The sequence below is a fragment of the Notothenia coriiceps genome, unplaced genomic scaffold, assembly GCF_000735185.1.
Source record: "Notothenia coriiceps isolate Sejong01 unplaced genomic scaffold, NC01 NC01_scaffold00005972, whole genome shotgun sequence".
Lineage (NCBI taxonomy): Eukaryota > Metazoa > Chordata > Actinopteri > Perciformes > Nototheniidae > Notothenia > Notothenia coriiceps.
Genome location: NW_011338673.1, coordinates 75,026 through 92,835, shown reverse-complemented (window position 1 = coordinate 92,835; position 17,810 = coordinate 75,026). Strand labels below are relative to the sequence as shown.

The following is a 17,810-nucleotide window of genomic DNA, read 5'->3' as shown; positions in this document are numbered from 1 at the left end:
ATACTCTATCATTTATGTCACTATGTGATCAGCAGTTATAAAGTATCATTACATTTATCCTAACATGCTTTATAATGGATAGTGTTTATTGTTATATAGCATCATGAATATCTATGACTAAATATATATACGTCACTATATGCTGATTATAATACATTAATAGAACGTTTATAAGGAATAATAGAGAAGCCATTTAGAACGTGCTAAGGGGAGGAAATGGTGTTGTGTCATATTTCTGAGTTTTTGTTTGCTTCAAAAAGCATGTCAGCTATATACAATACATGTCTACGATCTGATAAAGGATTAGAGTTACTCTTTAATATCTAATCTTCTCTCCACTTTTGTTTACCTCAGATCGTACTAAATCCTATTATCTGTCTAAATTAAATTCTCTGAGGATAATCATATTGTGGGGTTTCAAACTACGTTACACGAGGAAAGGGGAATTTTCCACTCCCTTTTGATCTCTATGACTCACCGTAGCCAACACCCGGCTATTTTCCTCTTGATTCTATCAACGGATAAAGACTCGGGGAACATTGCTCATTATGTAATACAATGGCACCTTCACCAGAGCACCCCTCACCCCGCTCACCCCCTTCACCCCCCTCACCACCAATGCCTCCTTTATTTCCCATGATAAAGGCAATCAGAATCATCTGATATAAAAAGGTGTGGTCCAGCATAATAAGGCTGATGCCAGGGGAATTCTGCTTGGCATACAAAGGAAAAGGTTATAAGGGATATGTTTGGGAGTATAGCCTGAAATCAAGTACACTCCTGACACACCCTCCTCTTGGGATTTAGCGGGAACGTGACTCACACTAACACACCCTGATGGTGTTTTATTACTTTAGACTGTTGCCAATTTCATGAATACTTCCACAAATGGAAAGATATGGTAATTATACTATTTTTCGATTGGAGAATTTCACTTTTAAGATACATTTCGAAGAGCAGACTCCATTCTGATTGGTTCCCGGTAGATGGGGAAACAGCAGCTGACAGGCGTTGATCCCAGAGATAGAGAGGGATAATAAAATGTAACACAAAACTGACAGAGGAGGAGACCTGGAAGTGGAGAATGATGGTCCATATTAGGCCCAGGGTCAGCTTGGGGTTCCCATCTGCGATGTCGTCGTTTCTGATGTTAACCAGCTTGACCTGAGAAAAAGAAAACAAGGTGATACTCACGTGAAAACATAATGACTTGTCTCGTGTCGTGCTATTGAAAGTGTTTGGTTGTGTTTAGGGTATTGATTTATGTGTCATACCTGTCTGTGTCTGAGGAAGTCCAGTGCTATCTGTACATTCTGCAGTTTGTGGAATCGCATTCGACCCTTTTCCCTGGGCTGAGAGAAGAGAACAAAAGATAGTCAGTCACATGAAAGACGTTGAGTTGAACCACTTGGTATACTGATGGTGTAGGAGACAAAACGTTTTACGGACAGAGAAATACAGGGGAAGGAAAACTAAAAATAAGACATTTAACAGGAAGGACAAATGTAGCAAGAACCAGTGAATCTTGGAAAATTCTTCTAAACAAATAATTCAGGTGGATCGGTGTTGTGATTTAATCAAACATTTGTACATTCTAATTAATTTGAACTGATACTGTGTTTAACACGTATAGGGAAACAAGTATAATGTTGGATTCATAAACCTTTTTGAATATTTATTACAGCAGCATAATTATAGCTTCCACTGATTCATAGTTTTGTATTATTCAAGTCATCTGACTGCAAGCTATTTTGAACTTCAAATATAAATCAGCAAAGTAATGGTACTTATCAGAGCAAACTCCCTAAACAAATACAAACACTGCTAGGCAAAACAAAGTATTGTTTTTTATCCAGTTGCTACATGCTAAAAGCAAGCCTGTGAATGACAGAAAGAAAAAAGGCAACAAAACAGTTGAATCGCCATGAAGGAGGTCCAGATACCATGCACAGCCAGATCACTGAGAAAGCGTGGATGAGTTATAATAAGAAGAAGAAACAAAAAGGATGTCTACTATAAGTTATCAACCCACTCACCAACCGAGCGCTCCTGCCCACGTCTTTCTCCCTCGGCTAGCCCCAGCAAGAGCAGTGCAAATAGAGGAGGCCAGGCGGCAAAGATCAGCACACACAGAGGAAGGTTATAAGAAGGAAAAAGTGAAAGGACGAAGAGAAGGAGTAGAGAAGGAACATCAGAAAGAAGTATAGTTCACACACACACAGGCCAAGGTGGGGTTAATGTGTCAAGGCTATGGAAGCGTTCAGAAGATGAGCAGAGGCGGCGGACGCAGCAATGATGACTTCAGCAAAGAAGCTTCTGTACACATCTGAGCCCTAGGGTAATGAAATAAATAAAGTATCCAGTGGCTGACTTTGAAATTGTATGTGTCAGTCTTAAGATTTGAGTTGTAAACTGCCGTTCCACTGCATGGTACTTCTCAACCTAACTTAAAAAAAAGTTCTGATGTTAAATAGATTGCATTTATAGAACGCCTATCCAGTACTGTATGTGTGACCTTCTCTTAGGGAAACTAACATTCATACAAAATCACACACGGTTGGCCAATGGAAGCAATTTTGGGTTAACTATCTTGCCCAAGCACACATCGACGTTTGGACTTTGGCAGCTAAGAATTAAACAAAGGGACATTCCGATTGATCAACAGCAGTTCTACCTCCTGAGCCACAGCCACCCAATAGTAAAATAGTTCCTGGTACTTTTTTTTAGTATTACCACAATAAAGGTCCCAATTAAGCTGTGCCGATACTAAATATGGATTAGTAATACTGTTGCCCCCTGATTGGTCAGAAAGAACAGTCATTGGTGTGACACAGGACATCCTATAGACACCTGAATAGAAAGCAACCAAAATGTCTGTATTTACTTGGAACCAGACTATAAAAGATAGCAGCAGGCAAAAATGTGGCAGTGTATTGTAGAGTCAGGAGCTGCTGTAAGTAAGGAAAGTCTTTGTTCTGGTAGGTTCAGTTGGGGTTAAGCCTTTGAGTGACACCTTGGCTGCGATTGGTTACAATTTGTTGCCACAGGGATGATATTCCAGGTTGGCTGCACATAAGTACTCTTTATGTAATTAGACTGGATTAGGTGTTGGTTGGAGGATGGTTGAGGTTGAAGAAGCAGCCAAGCTTCAGTGTCTTTGTTGCTTCCAGCCAAGGTCAGAATGCGGACATCATGGCGGATACTCACCAGCGTGTCCCCGGAGAGGACCTCCAGCAGGGAGATCAGGTTATGTCCATCTCGAAGGTCTTCATACAGGTCTGTCACATGACGCTGCGACTGCAGGAGAAACAAAAATAGTGTCACAAGGATTCAAGATGCAAACAAAAAGAAATACCCAAATTACCAATATAGTTTAAAAAGGAAAGCTTTTCTGGAATACCAGCTGGTACATTTGTTTAAATACTCAATGAAGACGAACACAATATTAGCACTTTATTTAGATTGTCTTCTATCCAATCAACATTCTGGTTCTTTTACAAAGTTGGTTGTTGATGGCCGAATTTACTTTAGTTAATGGAAACAACTTTTGGTGCAGATTTTGTTAAAGCTATGTCAAATATGATGAAATAAATCAATTTAAAGGATTGCTTCATCCCGATAAAGACAACTATTGTATCTACACCTCACCCCTTCAATCCAATTCTCATTCATCTTATTTTATGCTAACTACTTTCTGAAAAGTCTCACTAAAACCATACTTCCACATGAAGACTTTGGCAAGCGCGCTACTCATGCAAGTCTGTACAGGTTTTAAATAGTAAGGTTTTAGTGGAAATTCATTTGTTTGGGAATTAGGGAACATACAACTTGATCAATGAGACTTGGATTATAAAGAAAGTTGTGTGTTGATAATCTAAGAGGTGTTGCTCGTGTTAAACACCGCCCCCATTCAATTCAAATGATCAAGTTTGGGGATTTTTTCTTTCTACTGGAACCATGCAAGAACAAAATGTTTACAGGGTGAGTAATTGATACCAAATGATAATTTTGTGGATGCAGTATTTTTGTTAACATTTTCAGATATAATAGAAGTGCTTTATATTGATAATTTAAGTGCTATCCAGCTGTGTTACAGTATATAAGTTTTAAGCAGTGCTCAGAGTGTTCTCTCAACTAGTACAGTTCTACACAGGTCAGGAATACATAGCCCTGAGCAGCCAAGCCTGACTACTACTGCCAATGCAAAATGTCAGCTGTCATCCCTGAAAAGTGATAGATGGCCATGTGTAAAACCCAGATAAGTGACCCAAAAATCATCATAAACACAAACAAGACAAGGACACTTAATGGATCCATGCATTCACTTTTCATAGAACTAAGGTGTGGTGTAGTTGCAACCAGAAAACAGATTTTAATAAAAGAGAGGGTTGGGAAAACATGTGAGGTTGGCCTCCATGCAAAGTCCCCATGACCAGACATTTATAACAGTCAGGCTCGATGCCAGTACCTACCTCTGCCCTCTGATGCTTCGTGAAGAGGACAGCAGATGGATGAGCAATGGAGAAAGGGAAAGATTTGAAACAAAGGAGGAGAGAAGAGGAGAAGAAATAAATGACAATGAAATGACGAGAATTTGTCTGGACGAAATGTGAATTTAGCTGATTAAGATGATGGTATTAGACAGGAAGATTTAACACTTTTTATTAGTGCTATGACCAGATTGAGTTTGGCATCTGTAATGCAAGTGTGTTTGGTCATGTGCGTGAAGAAGGCGTTGGCCCTCAAATGGAATGAAAGCACATTTCTCATGCAAGTTTCAACAGCGTCTAATTTCTCTCGGCAACAGTTTCAACACAGTTATCCAAACCTTACATGTGATCCTCCTTTTTGTGAAGGTAACCAACAGTGCCACCACTAGGGTTCACTGTCTACACATTGAAAACATTCTCAAGATGTGATAATATGTGGTTTGATCACATTGAATACTGAACTGTAATAGAAATATTTATATTCTTGAGTTTAACATTAGTTTCACAATTATATTAAGTCGGACATTTTGGGAGTGTAAGCCATATGGCTTCCAAAACTTCTTTAAAACTATTGTAACGGTGTGTATTTCACTAACTTTGTCTATTTCTGCCTCCTCAACTCTGAAAAAGCTAGCATCAGATAACGTATTATTTTAATATTTTGACCTGGAATTTCAGAAAACTTGTTAAAGCAAACAATACTTGTCCTAATAAGGGTAAGTAAAAACGGGACATTTCTTTCAGTTGAAGATGTTGACACTATTCAACTGTAGTGTTGTGCAAAATGTAATAATACATAGATTTAAATGCCTTATTCTTAGAATTAAAATAAAATTCTCTCTAGTTTTATTCCTATCTATATTCTGAAGAGTTTGCAATAGTGGTTTGTGAATATTTCATTCATATAACATTGTATTCCAGAAACCATGGTGAAATCTGATATATTTGTATGACTGTTTTATTGAGTGATACACAGAGATATGCAAAATGTCCTCTGTAACATCTTTAACCTGGCTTTATCCAGTGAAAATATAACTGTTCTGGAAATGTATGCAATGAGCAAAATGGATTAGAACATGGATTAGATTAAGAACAGAAATATTTGCCTTTTGTGATTATTCGGATTTAATGTTTTATTATGAGTAAATTATTTATTCGATTATTTAATTATGTTAGTAATGAACTGGGGAGGTTTCAAAGCGATGTATATAAACTATTTACGTCTTTAACTCTCTAGTGTTTCCCCCCGCCATGTGCGTACTCAAGTGTCCTCCATCGTCACCCCTCAATTACTTGAGTCCCTGCTCCATGTGACCTGCCCCACTGTTACAGCTGAAAGGAAGGTGTTGTGCTACAAATGTATTACCCTGTCTGAGTTCAAATGAGCTGTCCTGTAAACTATTCAAGGTGATAATCATTAGCACACATACAGTAGCTTACAGCCCCCCCCCTAAAAAAAAGGACTGTGGTCCTCTGTCTGCAGACAGAACACTTAACATGCCTTGGTTGCGTCATCTTGTGCAACCCCTCTAAGTAAATGTAAGAAATCTGCTTGAAAACAGAGGTTTGTTCTGCTGCTGGTGTGACGTCCCACAGCATAAAAAGATTTATAGGGAAACCACTCAGTGGCCCTTTATGGATGCACCCCACCTATAGTCATGCCCCTGTCAAACCAACCGTAAAGCCATTAAATCCGTTTAGAGGAGCGTTGGTTCATGTTCAACCAAGGAGTTAACATTTTCCTAACCAACTCTTTTTTTTTGTATCTGTTGCACTTCTTAGTTAAAAGTTACATTTTTGACAAGAATATTGATGTGCTAAACTTTTTGAAAAACAAGCAATGGTCTGCTCATGTAGTATGGATTTTTTTATATATATAAACAACAATGTTGATGTTAATACTTGGGCAACTTCCCAACAGAGATCAACAGAGCTGAATTGAAAGCTTGGTGGAAAAATAATGACAAACTGTTTTGATAATCAATAAGCGATAACGTTTCTTTTAAGCAAAAAAGGTAAACAAATCTGTTTCAAGACTCTCAAATATGACAATTCCTTGTTTTTTCTTCTGCATCATCTTAAACTGAATACATTTTGGTTTTGGACTTATAAATCAAGACATTTAAAGACATCACCTTGGACTTTGAATTGTTTTTGCCTACTTTTGCTATTTTATTAATTGTCAAACTACTAATAGTTTCAGCCTATATTTCCCACGCTTCAATGCGTGCCTGTCATTTAAGGCCGGATATTACGCAGGAAGCCAAACAGACCCAGAAGTCTGTGCAGCACATGTGCTACCGTTGGCCTTACCCACCGCTGGCTCCGGGCCCATACCAGAATTTGTCTTTACAGAAGAAGCTAAGTGAGTCCAGATGTCTGTGACTCACCCTCCAAAATTCACAGAGAAAAAAGAGGGGAGTCTACAGTGTGTTCTCAAACTGTGGTAGCTAAAGAAAATAGCACTGCACACTCATGGAAAGGAAAACACTCTTTGTGCTTATTTTTCCCTATAAAAAACAATGAATGGCCCTGTGTCTGTAATACAGAAATAATGTGGAAGCAGGGCTGTTAATTCATTGCTGCCAACATGAGTTTCCTGGAAGAAAAGTGGCACAAGTGAGGATATTTATACTTCTCTGTGGGAGGGGTATTGTTTTCCGGGGGGTCATTTTTCACTCCTAACGAGAAACTGCAGAGTGAAGAATACGGCCTGTTTGACTTTACCCCATCCTGACCTGTTTACTTCTATGAAAGGTTGATGCATTGGAGGGCTTTCAGGTCTAGTTATAGACTTGGGAGTGAGGTAGGTGAGAGTGGACGACCGCTGATGGACGGTTTACACAGGCGGTCAGCTGGTGACAGACTGGACTTCTGGTAAGCTTCCCCATCACAGCGCACTATAGAGGCCGAGTGTGAGATGATAAATGACCAGCTAATGTGTGTTTATGTGAGAGGGGCAGAGGTGTTGGAAATAACTTTCACTTTTGTTTACAATTTGCAAAGCGGGAGATGGATTGCATTTTAGATCATTATGGCCTGTCACTTAATTCACACCATGACATAACATTGTATTCTGGTAATTTAATTAGACAACTACGGTAGCCCTGGGAGGCTAGTGTTTTTCTTCTTTTTATTTTCTGGTGGTCTAAGTCTACAATTTTTTCTATGTCTGATGAAAATAGTTTTCTCTCCTGTGTTTATGACTTAAGAACAGAGGCCTGTACTACGAAGCTGGATTTTCCTAACCTGGATATGTTTGAGTTAGCCGGTTGGCCTAATCCAAAACATACGCGCTGTCGCTAAACTGTACTACGACGCTGGTTATCAAGTGGATCGCTCAAGCCAGCCGTGTCCTATCTAGTTAGGTGCGCGTTCACATGAAAGGGGTGGTATTTGGAGCATTCGACCAATCACAAACATGGACAAGCGTTCTGACAGCGCAGCGTAATACTTCCTGAATGAAAAGTCAACTATGATATTAGTCAAATATGAAGAAGTTAAACTTGACTTAAACACTTTATCCAGGATAAAAGCCACATAGCTGCACCTGCAAGGTGAATACAGCTGGTAAAAGAAAAAGTGTTGCGTACATTAACAGGTTTATGATATCACTGCCCCGTCTAAGACACGAGTGGATCTGACTTTAATTACATTTGTCCGGAGTGTTTCGTCAACTTAATGTGTTGCTTAAAATAATACTTCTGCATACAGTATGTGACACTGAGTGTTGCACGGCCAGATACGGCTCAGCTGACTCAGATAAGGAAATATATGATACATTATGATGTGATATGCCGCGGACTGTACTTAATTTTACTCTGATCCGGTTACTAATGTTGTGGCAGATATTTAAGTAAACTTTCTTAACGCTAATGTTATAATAGTCAGATTGCTCTGAAGATGGGAGGTGATATTCTAATGTAGCTCAGCGCAAGTTCAATCAGGAAGACAACATTATCGGGTGCCACATGTTATCTCAATAAGTGATCAGGGGCATCACACCCCAGCTAGCCAATCATCGTACCTGCTAACCCCTTTAAATCTGCTCTCCCCTCTCCGTCAGTTGTCATTTCAGGTGTCAACGCNAGGGTTTCCGGTCCTACGACGCTGGTTCTCTTTTTAGCGGGCTAGATCTCTATGGTAACTTATGCTGAGCGGCTAACCTGCCCCGGAGCAGGCTAAGAGATGAACTCAGTGAAAGCACTGCCTGCTGACCAATCAGAGCTCAGTGTGCCGNGCCCCGGGTTTGCAGATGATCATTCAGGAGGGAAAGAACCGCTCTGATGAACCCCCCGGGGTCTAGACACTGGTGGTGGTGATAGTAGTTCGTCCGATCAGATCGGACGAACTACTATCACCACCACCAGTGTCTAGACCCCGGGGGGTTCATCAGAGCGGTTCTTTCCCTCCTGAATGATCATCTGCAAACCCGGGGCCTAATCGCCAAAACATCATTACAGTTACTTGTTGTAATACGTCAATCACTATTCCCGCATGTCATGGGTCCCGATAATAAACATGTATTTCATACATCACGTCTCTCCTGATTGAATTAATGTTCACGTTCACACAGTCGGTGATTTTTGCCGGCCGTCTTTCCTGCAACGGCAGCTTTTCTGTATTTCCTTTCTCCTGTAATATGACTTGATCGCTTTAAACTCCGCACACTGAGCTCTGATTGGTCAGCAGGCAGTGCTTTCACTGAGTTGAGCTCTTAGCCTGCAACCTAACCTGCTCCGGGGCAGGTTAGCCACACAACATAAGTTACCAAGGAGATCTAGTCTGCTAAAAAGAGAACCAACTTCGTAGGACCGGAAACCCCAACTTTTTCCTGAAGTTAGCCGGCTAAGCGAAAATCCTGCTTCGTAGTATACCCCCCTGGTAGTCCAGTTTTCGCTGCTTTATTTTGTTTCCCACAGGGTTTATAATTGATTTCTGGTTAGGGGGTGGGGGGAGCTCTGGGTCCTACGGTCCGTGGTGTGGCTGGCTCGGGTTCCTTCCTTCTGTTTGTTCCTTTTGGCCGGTCCTCCAGACCTCTTTTTGTTTCCCATTTCGCTTGTGTGAGCAAACGGCTGATTATCAATAAATGCTCGTTACCAAGTACCGGTTATTGCGTGTTTTCTTTCATGTTGCGGGTCTCAGCAGGAGCCACTACCGCGGAGTAAAGGTTGGGGCCGTAACAACATGTCCAAGACACTGTGAAATGTACTTTACACTTCAATGGAGTAATACAAAGTTAAAATGGGCATTTTCTTTGTTTTTCTTTGTTGATTGAGCTGATTGAATTGTGTAGTTATGGTAAAATCCCAGTTAACTAGTCAGATTTACAATATAATATCGTATTATTTACATTTTTATATTTACAGTAAATTACTGGCTAATGTGTTATATTAATTCTACAGTAAAAGTGTAAAAATACAGGTAATTACTGTAATTTATGTACAGCAAGGTACNGCAACATAGTTGCACCTGCAAGGTGAATACAGCTGGTAAAAGAAAAAGTGTTTGAATGCGTACATTAACAGATTTATGATATCACTGCCCCGTCTAAGACACGAGTGGATCTGACTTTAATTACATTTGACTCGAGTGTTTCGTCAACTTAATGTGTTGTTTAAAAATAATACTTCTGCATACAGTACGTGACACTTTGTTGCACGGCCAGATACGGCTCAAGAAGCTGACTCAGATAAGAAAATATATGATGGATTATGACGTGATATGAATGATAATGGGACACATCGAAGTCTGCACTGTGATATGCCGCGGACTGTACATAATGTTACTTTGATCCGGTTACTTATGTTGTGGCAGATATTTAAGTAAGCTTTCTTAACGCTAATGTTATAATAGTCAGATTGCTCTGAAGATGGGAGGTGATATTCTATTAATGTTCACGTTCACACAGTCGGGGATTTTTGCCGGCCGTCTTTCCTGCAACGGCAGCTTTTCTGTATTTCCTTTCTCCTGTAATATGACTTGATCGCTTTAAACTCCGCACACTGAGCTCTGATTGGTCAGCAGGCAGTGCTTTCACTGAGTTGAGCTCTTAGCCTGCAACCTAACCTGGTCCCGACCAGGTTAGCCGCACAGCATAAGTTACCATGGAAATCTAGCCTGCTAAAAAGAGAACCAGCGTCGTAGGACCGGAAAGCCCAAGCTTTCCTTGAAGTTAACAGGGTAAGCGAAAATCCAGCTTCGTAGTACAGGCCTCAGGTGTTCTTCTGAAACATATTTTGCCAGGAGGTTAATTTTACATTATTTTTTTCCGGTTATATTTGTGAAGCAGGTGAGGAAAAACGTTGTGCAAGGTGAGATAAAGTGTTTGTATGCTTAATGTTCCATGGTATTTTCTCATAATTAAAAAAATGTGGTTTAAAGAAAATAAGTTTTGGCAAGTTAATAAAAAATGTAAATGTATAACTGTTTGTTGTTGTAATACTCATGTTGTCCAAAGGAGGCTGAAGTGCACCACTACACAATGTTCGAAATAAGATTCCAAGATGTTTTTTATTTTTACTTTATACAAAAGATTTATATAATGTGCTTTACAAGTAAAGTAACATTATTGTTATGTCTTCTTTTGGCTAGAAAAAAAAATATTTTTTTAGTAGTTTAGTAGAACAGGGGATAATGGTGCACTTTCGCCTCTTGTGGCCAAAAAAGGGTTACAACGACATTGCCAAAAAAAAAACATCTGACGCCAAAAAAAAATGTTTCACCTGTTATCTTGACTTGAAAAATTAATAATTTTTAAAGATTCTTCTAGCAAAACCTTTTTTCACCTTTTTTCCCCAATGTTAAACACAAGAGAGAAAACATTTTCTTCAGACTTAAAAAATGTATCATAAGCTTATTTTCCATCATTACTTCCAACCAGATCTAACACTGAAGTGATACAAAATATGAATAATACATCTATGTTGTTCTGTTAGAGGTTCTCAGGTCCTTTTACCGAAGGAAGGTGTGACAAGGGCCAATGAAGAACCCAATGAGGTACATTTATGGGAGTATCTGAATCACAGAGAGTATAAACAAATAATTGTTTTCCCTTTCGGTAATATTGAGAGATAGGCCCTTTGTGGCAGAGGTCTAGGTCTCCAATGTCCCTTCCCGTTTTGTGCATAGTGTGACTTGTCTGCGTTAAAATAAAAATGTAGCATGACATTGTTGGCCTTTAAAGTACCATAAGAAACAGCAACAATCAGGAACAGGTCTTACCTTTATCAAGTGCTTGTTGACCCATTTAGTGAAGGTCTTTTTCTGTACTCGATCTCGTTCATCTGCAAAATAGACAAACCATCGTTAATCATCAGACATTTAAGAAATCATTTAAAAACAGGTGCTAAGGTTTTGTTGCAACTCAAAAAGAACAGCAAATGATGGATGTACAGCTCATGCATGTGACATAGCATCAGCAAAGGAAATCCCTAAAATGCCAGACTTGTTTGATTTCTGTAGGACAAAAGGATTCGTCACTGGGTGAAAATATGTGTCCTGACTGTGCATGCCTGATACTGATTCAGACCACATCAGAGAACATTCATCGTGGGAAGATGAGCCGCTATTGTCAAGAAAACGTTGTAATAGCATTGTCGCGTCTCGCTTTATGACACTGCTGCCGACTGTGCTCTTGGGCAGAAAACTTAATTAAAGGATTCCATCTTATGGGCCAAAATATTATTGAGGTCCAAAGATCCCTGCAAAATGATCCCAAGACTTGGCATAACTATTAGAGAGTGCAATTTTCCAACAAGAAAGAACAAGACCTTGGCAAGGAGCACACCTACTAAGAAAACAAACCTGCACACGCCCATGTTCCCATTGGAGATCAGTCAAAAACCACAAGGTGTGGCAACAGTTATTATGAACAGACAGTCTGTTTTCAGCCATGCGAACAAAATCTGCAATTATTTAATAGACAAACAATAATCAACTTGGACTCTATAAAAACCTTTGACAAGCGTTTTAACTACTTTTTGACATCCTGCACATGAAACGATAAATAAATTATTCTGAAACAGATGATCTGTTGCTTCCCTAATGTGTTTTTACTGACATATCCACCTTAACTGACTCACATAGCAAATCATTTCATTCACATCCGGCCGTAATAAAGTATGAATGCCAACACAAAGTCCTCTGTCTTATCAGTTTGAAAGGAGCCAGATAACTCATAGTGACACACCCAGCTATGAAAAGCAAAGAGCTGTGATTCAACCAAATCGGCGCCCAGAGGCTACGTTTGCTTTCTCAGGAGGGTGTTAGCAACCACTTCTGCAAATCCTTTATGGGACTACGTTTCCATGGAAACCATACATAGACACATCAGACCTTTAACCTCCTCATTTATCATTCAAAGAGGGGGGGCGGGGGGGGGTGCTTTACTATGTGGTCCTACTTCCTCCCAAAGGGTAAAATGTTACCCAGAGTGGAAGCGTTATGATTGGCGACACACACTCAGATCAGGCCGAGGACAAAGTGGTTTCACCTTGACCTGTTGCGTCCCTGCAGTCTGTTCACACCACGTTACCCAATCCTGTTCTGTTCGTGGACTCGTTGCTTTTTGTAGGTGAAGGCTATGTGAGGTTATAGAGGCTGAACTTCATGTATCAAATTTCACCACACAAACAGGTTTCACTGATGTGTGGAGCTTATATTCCAAAACAGCAAAAAGGTCATCACCAGTAGTGGAAAGTACTGTAACTAGGTAGATTTATTTAGATACTGCACTCAAGTTTAACAGTTTAAGGTACTTGGGTATTTCCATTTTATGCTGCTTTGTATTTTGATATAATTATTAGTACTTTTTACTGACTTGATTTCAGTTACGAGTTACTTTGTGAATTAAGATTTTACAATCAAAATATACGATTAACCTATAATACAATATGATCAAATATTAGCATTAACATAAAACTATTCTGATATTGTTACTTTTTTTTTAAAACCCCGTTTCCGGACACTATTTAATATTTGACAAAAAGTTATTAGGCTGATAAGAGGAAACACACAAAAACCATGTCTGATTTAAATTGTGTTAAAGACTGTATACAGCACCAATGCATGGTAAAACAAGACATTAATAGGGGAAAAAAGAGGATCGGATTAATGCAACAAAAACAAGGAAGATATCATTCATTCTTTCACACCAGTTATCCTGGATACATCACAACTACAGGCAAATAGACTGTAGCTTTGCTGACTCAATCAACCCAAAACACAAGTACTGTATGCTACACAACAATAAGTGTGAATGGGCTTTGCTGACCAATACGAAAAGAGGAAGCTGCTGATGCATTAGAAAAGGGGAGTATCTTTTAAGTCACAGAGTTGAGAACCACTGGACAGTACAGTCCAATCAGAAAATAAACTCATGTCTGTAAATTTTTTGATTACTAGAATATCTAAAACCATCCAAACACACTTGTGACATCACCAAACCAACCATTACATTTCAAATCAGACAGATAGACTTACTGATGTATATAACACTGCATTATACAAATCACTAACCAGTCAGCACTCATTATTTTTGAAGTCTTCAAACTCTTTAAGCTTCTCCAACGCTGTAATGAGATTAAACTCTCTTCATTCCTCTTCGTGGAAAAACCCTTAATTCGTGCACAGCGGCATCCCGCACATGCACGATCAAATGGATCAAGATCAAGACTTGGAGTCAAGCTATTTCCCTTACACTTTTACCTTTCCTGCCGTCCGTTGCCTTCAGCATCCCCTGGTAATACCCCTCCTCTGAGGACGTCCTCTCTTTGTCCATGCCACCAGAGGAGACATTCCTGTACCTCTGCTGCTGAGAGTTCATTGTCACCGTTTGTCAGAATAAAAATCTTTTTTTTTTAAAAATATCCTTGGCGAAGTTTCCCCCCCTTGATATCAACTTCTGCTTCTCTGGCGTCTATCTGTCCCTCTGGCACGTTGGCCCGTCAGAGCAATCCTGTGGCCGCAATCCACTCCCACAAACCTATGATTTCCCTCGCCTTCAAACTCCTCACTCCTTCTTTGGGTTTGCCCGTCTCTTTCCTCCTTATGTTTTTTTGTTCCCTCTCTCCCTCTCCTCTCTTCTCTCGCTCACTCTATTCCTTTCCTAGGATATGGTGCCTGTGGGCTATGAAGTCTGGGCCTGTCCATGTGTGTGATGAGCGAGTGTGTATTTAGTGGTGCTAGTGTTCTGAGGACAGGGTGGGCGGGGCTCCGAACACACCCCTTCCTCATGCAGCTTCGCAGATAGGCGAGGTGTGGTAACCTGCATGTGCTATCACATAAAGAAAAAAACTCACACAAGCTGAGTCAGTTGGGATTGTAAAAAAATCTTTAAAAGGTGTGTGTAGATCTTTTCTCTACTTTTTACACTGAATTGAACTTCAATGAGCAACTTACAATGTATGCCCAAAGGTAGTTATCCAACAAGAGCCCAAAAAACAACAAGGTTAAAAGTTTCACTCATTTATAGCCAAAAGCTCACGAACACACGTCCTCAGGGTTATTACTTATTCACTGCATTTCTCTGACATTTAACATTAGTTACTCACTGTGACGAAAACAGGAAGAGAGAAGATGTGGAGGAGATACACTGGGAAGGGCTGCTAGTGATGCATGACCACACCCTGAACACCAAGGAGTCTCTGAGATATACAGCAGTTTATAACTCTGTTTGGGCATGATCTTTCTACAAAATCAGCACACCCACTGAAGCACCATGACTGTGATTCATTGTTGCAATGCCTTTGTCACTTTTTCATTTAATAATTATTTCTAGTTTATAACATATGTTGCCCTTAGATGACCGTTGTTGACCAACTTTAATGACCGTTTTGGAAACAATGTGTTTGTCCAGCCAATTCTCAGCGGAACTTCACTTCCGTGTCTCTAATCCTAACAAATTGGAAAACATCAAGTGCTTCAGTTCCTGTTATCCATTAGATTTTGCCAAAGAAGTGCAAGCAGATGGTGTTTAGAACGGCAAATACAGTGCAACACGCATTACTTATATCCACACAGATGTTTTTCTCAATGAAAAAGCATATTTCTAAGATCACATCCTTGAAACCACATCATTTCCCACAAGTGATATATTTGCATGAAGAAGAAATAGAAGTTTTGACTACTTAATAAGTTGTTAAAGGTCCCATGTCATGGCCATTTCTACTGATCATAATTCCATTGTTGAGGTCTACTAACAAAAGCCCAGAACATTTTAAAATCAATCAATCAATCAATCAATGTTTATTTATATAGCCCAATATCACAAATGTTACATTTGTCTCAGTGGACTTCACAGTTTGTACAGAATATCAGTATGACAATACGACACCCTCTGTCCTTAGACCCTCACATCGTACAAGGAAAAACTTCCAGAGAAAACCCACAGTTTAAAGGGAAAAATGGGAGAAACCTCAGGGAGAGCAACAGAGGAGGGATCCCTCTCCCAGGACGGACAGACGTGCAATAGATGCCGTGTGTAAATTGAAAAGATAATACATTTNTTTAAATCCATTGTGAATTGTTTGCACTTGCGCAGTCCTTTAATTTCTTCCTACAGCGGGAATCACAAATGAATTAAATCCTGAGTCCAATAACCATCAAAGTCAGTCCAATAGTGCTACTTAATTTCACGCTTTCATCCTCCTTTAACAAAATACTTCCAACTTCATCCAGTTGTGACAGTAGTTTTAGCATTCTTTGAGACTTTTAAAACTTTAATTACCGCTATTGCGCCCCCCTCCCCCCCCCCCCCCTGTGTGTGTGTGTGTGTGTGTGTTGTGGGGGGGGGGGCCGACAACTTCCAACGAGGGGTCATTTGGGGGGGCTCTTGGGAAGAAGGTTGGAACCACTGCCCAAATTGACAGCTGTTGAGGGCCGGACCATTAATGCTAGTCTGAAGTTGGTGCTGTTTGGACGATTCTTCCATTGAATTAGGAACAACACCATGTTTCATGGCGAGGGATCTGTTGCCATGGCAACGGCATATGACGACATCCCATAATTGGCGTAGAGCTGTTGAAGGGCCGCGACCATTAGCCATCATTCTGAAGTCTGGTGCCGTTTGGATGATTTTCCGTTGACTTACGACAATACCGGGTTTTTTGGCGAGGGAAGCGTTGCTATGGCAACGGCATATGATGACACCCCATAATTGACAAAGAGCTGTTGAGGGCCGGACCATTAATGATAGTCTGAAGTCTGGTGCCGTTTGGACGATTTTCCATTGAATTAGGACAACACCGTGTTTCATGGCGAGGGATCTGTCGCCATGGCAACGGCATATGATGACATCCCATAATTGGCGTAGAGCTGTTGAGGGCTGTCCCATTAGTCATCATCTGAAGTCTGGTGCCGTTTGGAAGTTTTTCCATTGAATTAGGACAACATTGTGTTTTATAGCGAGGGATTTGTCGCCATGGCAATGGCATATGATGACATCCCCTAATTGACATAGAGCTGTTGAGGGCCGGACCATCAATGATAGTCTGAAGTCTGGTGCTGTTTGGACGATTTTCCATTGAATTACAACAACATCGTGTTTTTTGGCGAGGGATGCGTTGCCATGGAAACGGCATATGAGATCTCAGATTTCATGTAGAGCTGGTGAGGCATGGACCGGTGATATAAAAGTGAAGATTGGGGGACGATGGGATCGTGTCCATTGGAGTTACAGCGACACCGTGTTTAATGGCGAAGGATCTGTTGCCATGGTAACGCCACATTAAGTAACATCAACCTAGGGCTGTTCAGGGCGGTGTTAACCATCATGTGAAGTTTGGTGGCGGTCTGAGCATGTCAGTTTGAGTCATGACATCATTGTGTTCCATGGCGAGGGACCGCCTAGCATCGAGCAAACGCAAACTTTGGCGCCAAATCACGTGAAGAAAAAAAACTTCCTTGATACTTTTAATTGCCCATTCTCAGTAGCTACCCGACGCAATTTCGAGTCGTACGGATAAAGTCCCTAGGAGAAGATGATTTCGAACGTAGGACGATAATTCCTATCTTCTCCTAGGACTTTATCCGTACGGACTCGAAATCGTTCGAGGTCGGTAGCTACTTGAACATGGGGCAATTAGAAAGTTATCAAGGAAAGTTTCTTTTCTTTCACGTGATTTGTCGCCAAATTTGCGTCTTGCTCGATGCTAGGCGGTCCCTCGCCATGGAACACCAATGATGTCATGACTCAAACTGACATGCTCAGACTCGCACACCAAACTATCACATGATGTGTTAACACCGGCCCTTGAACTCAGCCCTAGGTTGATGTTACTTAATGTGGCGTTACCATGGCAACAGATCCTTCGCCATTAA

General features: G+C 40.4%; 1 protein-coding gene across 10 annotated transcripts in view; it reads right to left on the bottom strand.

The window, feature by feature from the left end:
* Window positions 1–17,810, bottom strand: part of LOC104943359 (plectin-like) — a 78,575-nt gene that overhangs the window by 35,593 nt on the left and 25,172 nt on the right. For 2 of the 10 annotated variants that reach the window (XM_010768723.1, XM_010768729.1), the window contains exons 2-6: window positions 11,715–11,776; window positions 4,473–4,487; window positions 3,208–3,297; window positions 1,275–1,352; window positions 1,060–1,164 (exon numbers count right to left, since the gene is read on the bottom strand). In XM_010768723.1, coding sequence (XP_010767025.1) covers window positions 1,060–1,164; window positions 1,275–1,352; window positions 3,208–3,297; window positions 4,473–4,487; window positions 11,715–11,776 — 350 coding nt within the window. Of the gene's footprint in view, window positions 1–1,059; window positions 1,165–1,274; window positions 1,353–3,207; window positions 3,298–4,472; window positions 4,488–11,714; window positions 11,777–14,198; window positions 14,628–17,810 lie in introns of those variants that run through there. The other 8 variants (XM_010768730.1, XM_010768731.1, XM_010768726.1 and 5 more) reach the window with 8 other exon arrangements.